This window comes from Mandrillus leucophaeus, unplaced genomic scaffold (assembly GCF_000951045.1).
Source record: "Mandrillus leucophaeus isolate KB7577 unplaced genomic scaffold, Mleu.le_1.0 Scaffold174, whole genome shotgun sequence".
NCBI classification, from domain to species: Eukaryota; Metazoa; Chordata; class Mammalia; order Primates; family Cercopithecidae; genus Mandrillus; species Mandrillus leucophaeus.
In genome coordinates, this window is record NW_012101743.1 from 2,511,951 (window position 1) to 2,517,646 (window position 5,696).

Consider the following 5,696-nt stretch of genomic DNA (forward strand, 5'->3'; position numbering starts at 1 on the left):
AAAAAAACAGGAAGAGTTCTCGAAGGGTAGCGAATGTCATCATTATCTTTGCAGCAACACTGTATGATATTGTCTGGTATCACGTTGTCAGGCTCTGTTTTTTCTCCTTGGTGTAGAGCCATATTTACTAGTGTTACCAGTTCCTCTTTATACTGTATGATGGAATACAACCAAAGGACTTTCATAAACTGCATGTCCTTGGGAAGTAAAAGCAGGTTATTTCCAAATACCACATTTACTTAGACAGTTCCCTCCCTTGTCTTCCTTTTCGCAATACTTTTGCTTAAAAAAAAAAAAAAAAAAAAAAAAGAATGGAAAACATAAAAGCACCTGGGATCATCATAGTGATTGCTATGTTTTACTCATTTTCTATTTTTTATTTTCAGTAATTACTACTTGTTTTAAATATTTTATGATAATGCAGGATGTAAAGACATAAAATAAGTTGATATAGTAGCTATAGAAACATTAAAATAAATAGCTAGATATGAGTAAATTCTAAAGTTCGTTAATAAAATAAAAATAACTGGAATATTGAAGTTCTAGGAATGTACGATTTAGCATAAACATCAAAGATTATGTTGTGGAATCTGGAAATTGCTAACATTTATGGAGTTTCTTCTTAAGGCAATGAAAATGTTCTAAAACTGGTGAAGGTTTCACTAGTCTTTGAAGAAACTATAAACTATTGTACTATTGTGGGTTATTTATGTGGGCATTTTTATGGTAAATGAATCTCTCAATAAATTTATTTTTTTAAAAAAGAGGCCCAATCTTTATCTCTTCTCCACTCCCATTGCCTCACTTGACTAGCCTTAAAAAAAAAAATAGGTCCAAGAGATACGTTAGAAAAAAAAAGCGGAACTGAACAAAAAAGCGGTTGAATACCACCATAGCCCAAAGAATGAGGGAGAAAGAAGGTAGGAGGAGGGGAAAAGCTGCATTGCCGACTAGTTCTCTCCCCTCCTCCACTGTAGGTCTCACACACACATACACACACATATACATCACATTCTGTACTAACCAGAGACAAGTCTCTGGTTGTTTTATTTTAATGTCATGGGTAAAACCATGACTGTTTTTTGTTTTGTTTTGTTTTGAAGAGGGAGTCTCACTCTGTTGCCCAGGCTGGAGTGCAGTGGCAGGATCTCAGCTCACTGCAACCTCCACCTCCCAGGTTCAAGCGATTTTCCTGTCTCAGCCTCCGGAGTAGCTGGGACTACAGGCACCAGCCACCACGCCTGGCTAATTTTTTGTATTTTTAGTAGAGATGGGGTTTCACGGTGTTAGCCAGGATGGTCTCGATCTCCTGACCTCGTGATCCGCCTGCCTTGGCCTCCCAAAGTGCTGGGATTACAGGCATGAGCCACCGTGCCTGGCCCATGACTGTTTTATTTCTTGTGCACTTGATAGTTCCTCTTATTCTTGCAAATGTTGACCATGCTTGCTCAGTGGCAGGTACTCTGTGCCAAATATTTGGTCTTTGCTTTTTGATTTTAAAAAGCACATTTTCAATAACTAGTATACAGTCTATGTCACATCTCTTTATCTTTTATATGTATAAAGTCATGCTGTATTATCTGTAAAGTCATATTCATTTCGTTCTAAGAAATGTCTTCTTCTAGATCCTTCTCAATGGATGTATTCTAATTTGTCTTGTCCAGTAAATATTGTTTTAGTTACTCTTTATGCATTTAAATATTGATCTCTTTGAAGTCCACACTCTTGAGGTCCTCTCTTGGCTTTCTTTTTTATGGAGTCATAAACAGTAGCAACTTTAATATCAATGAAAAGATGTTCTATCTCTATACTTCTATATGGATTCTGGAGAATAAATTTCATTATCTACTTGTAGCTGCATTTTATTAACTGACGAAAATTTGCTATTTCAAAGTCTTAGATTCATTTGCCAAATATTTTCAGGCCTTATTGCTTAGTTTATTATATCGTGAGAAAAGGAGTAAGAGTCAGGAGTTACCAGTTAGGAAGTCTGAATTGACAAGAAGACTGTTCTGTTGGAAAAGTAAAACATTGTTGTTTCCTTGGGGCTGGGGGGCGGGGACGGGGAAGGGGAAGGGGACAGGGAAGGGGAAGCTACTTCCTCTTTCTTTGTGACTGTGTCTTCACTTTTCTCTTTAGCCTAGACCCCAAAAAGACACTCTCAGTATCACATTGAGGCTTATCGGCACCATTCCCTGCACTTGTAGATTCATAAATATTCTCCGAAGCAGACTGTTCGTTGGAAGGTATCAGTTTAGCGCTATCTTTCGCTGCAAATTTGGTGTTACAAGGAATAGCAACCACTGCTCTTCTTTTTGTACTAGATTTTAAAGTAGAGTCTAAAGGCAAGGCATTCAAAGGGATTATTTTCTTTTCCTTTGTAAGAGAGTGACATGAGGTTATCGAATAATCCTCTAAACTTTCCAGTAAAGTTTCAGATACATGAGTTGGGTATTCTCCTGGGGAGACACCGGAAGGGCTCCATGATACACCAATCTGAGTTTCTTTTGGGGGGCAGACCTTCGTTTCAAGTGTCCCTTTTGGCTGGCCAATCTTGTCTTCATGAGGATTGAGAAAATCTTGAAATCCATACCTCTTTTGATGACTAAGTGAAGTTGTTAAAAGAGAACTTGCCAGTAGCTTCTGGCTGGCAGGGTCTTCTGTGTTAGGCTTAGAGGAACTTTTCGCAAAAGGGGTCTCCGGCACTTCAAAGAGGTCTTCACTAAAAGATGGAACTGGAAACTCTGAACTTTGTTGCAGTTCCTTTGTGCTCGTAGGTTTCATCTGTTTACTTTGTGACTGGCTTATTGATTTGATAGGCACATGCCTCTGCTTTCCTTGTGCAGGCTCCCTGACTGAAACATCTGACATAGTCATTTGACTACCAGAAACGAAGTCATCACTACCATAAGTCTGAAACTGTTGTTGCTTCATTATTATTTTAGAAAGCCTTTTATTTTCTTCTCGTAATTTATTTGTTTCTTTAGTGAGTTCCGCAATAAAGAAAAGATTTTGTTGTTGGATTTCAGAATAGTCTTTCTCTAGCGCAAGCCTGTATGTTTCTTTCATTGAACAGTTGTCACAGGTTTTTGCCTTTAACTGATCTTTCAAGTCATTAATGGTGCTCTGCAGGACTCTCTGCTGTTCAGTCAACTCTTTAATTTTGACTGTGGAGCCCGTCCACCTCCCATCTGACAATCGCTGTTTCCTCAGACTTGTTAATTTTGCCTGTAGACGCCTCAGCTCTTTATCATGGAGCTCTTTCAGCGTCAGCCATGTTTTTTTAAAATTGTCAGATTCCAAATCACATACACTAAGCTGTGATGACTCTCTTCCTGAAGATTTCTTACAACCTCTCCTCCCTCCTTCACCCGCGTTCCCTGCCTGCATCATGTTTCACAGATTTGGAAATGGGAGGGATGGCCTTGTCGCTCGATAACAGTGCCGTTAAGAAAATGGCGGACTTGCCGTGGATTGGAGCTAGTTCGCTGTGAGGGCGAGCCCTTCTACCCCTTTCACAGACCTTCTCCGAAGCTACCTTAGGACACGGGGCGAGGGAGATGGGTGCTCACGATTGGATGGAAAGTCCCAGGTTTTCGCTGGAAAGGAGGCACCAACTTTTCGGCTGGAAGAGCTAACGCACAGGAGAGGGAGGCCACCACCCTCAGGCAGAGGCGCAACAAGCTGCCCTTTGACCGGAGGCCGGAAACGCAGGGACTTCTGGGGGGAACCCAAGCTTCTGTGAGTAGACACCCAATGGCAGATAGGTGAGAGCGGAAGTCACTGCTAGCTTAATATACTTTTTTTAATTTTATTTTTTCTTTAGATGGAGTCACGCTCTGTTGAGCCCAGGCTGGAGTGCAGTGGCGCGATCTCAGCTCACTGCAACCTCCGCCTCCTGGGTTCAAGCGATTCTCCTGCCTCAGCCTCCTGAGTAACTGGGATTACAGGTGCATGCCACCGCGCCCAGCTAATTCTTGTATTTTTAGTAGAGACTGGGTTTCACCATGTTGGCCAGGCTGGTCTCGAACTTCTGACTTCAGGTGATCCACCCGCCTTGGCCTCCCAAAGCGGTGGGATTACAGGCGTGAGCCACTGCGCCCAGCCCTAACTGTTTCTAAAATAGACATTTAATGAGTCTTCATTTTTAGGCTCATCTTTAACCTTACTTCAGGTGGTACCTGGAGGCTTTTAGGGGATTCTTGGGTTACTACTTTGTTACCACTTGTTTTTTCCTGCAGCTGACAGTATTCAACATTCTCAACATTCTCAGTTCTTCTCAGTAATCACCGATATCTAGCTTCCAAAATCTGTTGCTCTATCTCCTCACAGGTTCTCTTTGTTTTTATTCATTTATGTCTATTTACAAATTCCTCCACCAGCATGTTAGTGGATTCTAGAGGGGAAATATTCATTGATTTCTGCCACCTTTTTGTTGTCGTTATTTTAAATTTTACATAGGGAAATACATTTGACTCTCAAACAGGGCAACAAAACCCCTGGAGAGTGACACATTGACCCCCTTTAAGTGACACTTTGGTCCAGTTTGAGTCAGGTGTTCCCCTCTACCAATTAATTTTGGCAAGAGGAGTACAGCACCATGATTGTATGTGGGAATAGGCCCCTGTCCCAAGAGGGACCGATAGTGTGGCAGGGACAGTGGAGACACATTACACACATGGTGGCTCACACAGTCACAGAGATGGAGAAGGACAATCCCTAGAAAAGGGACCCTACGCAGCTCCTGGTGGGAGCTGATGTTCACAGGAAACCTGATGCTCGCTGCACCTGGATGGGACGAGGGAGCTGACAGGGCCTCTCTATCTGTGACTGTAGGTATGATATAATCCTCTTTGGAAATAACCTCACGAGTCTAAATTTGAGACCTGTTGTGAAAGTGAGGCCCAGACCCCACTGCCCTCCTGCCCGCCACCCTATGCGCCTCCGTGCTAGGGCCAGGATGGGAGCCATTTGGGACCTGGGAAGAAACATGGCCTGCTTGAGAACCTGGCCAAAATGACCCTCTTCTGGAATTTATTTTGGCTACATGAATAAACAGATGTTTCCAAACGTCTTATCCTCAGTCTTCTGCTCTTTTCTCTCTACGCAGATTCTGCTCTTTTCTCTCTACGCAGATTCAGCGATTACATCTCTATGGGTATCTGTAAACCCCCACGACCTCTCCCTCACCTTCAGTCCCACACTTCCACCCGCCTGAGGAACTCTTCCACTCTGTTGTCTCACCCACGTTGGCCCCAGGGTTTAATGCTCCAAATTGACCTCATCATTCTTGCACCTCCCAGGCTTGAAACCTAGGAATTATTTTCAACTCCTACCTCTCCCTTGGCACAGGTACCCAATTAGTCACCATTTTAATCATCCGCTGCTGGTAATGACTGTGACATTTATCCTATTGTATCTGGCAGTGAGAGGGCTGTGGCTGTCAAGTTGACACACAAATCAGGCAGAATAAAACCCCACCCAGAAAAGGCTGGCGTCAGCATGGAACTCTGTTGGAAACATCAAAAACCGTCTGTGGGCTGGGTGCAGTGGCTCATGCCTGTAATCCTAGCACTTTGGGAAGCCAAGGCAGGAGAGTCACTTGAGCCAAGGAGCTCAAGACCAGCCTGAGCAACATAGTGAGACCCCATTTCTTTTATTTATTTATTTAAAAACATTTTTTTAATTTTGTTTTT

The 5,696-nt window shown here is 42.6% G+C and overlaps 1 protein-coding gene across 1 annotated transcript in view; it reads left to right on the plus strand.

Annotated features, from left to right (window-relative positions):
* The window catches only part of DOCK11 (dedicator of cytokinesis 11), a 205,198-nt gene that overhangs the window by 147,348 nt on the left and 52,154 nt on the right, over window positions 1–5,696 (plus strand). The window contains exon 35 of the mRNA XM_011977202.1: window positions 3,342–3,483. Within this exon, the coding sequence (XP_011832592.1) occupies window positions 3,342–3,483 (142 nt within the window). The remainder of the gene's footprint in view (window positions 1–3,341; window positions 3,484–5,696) is intronic.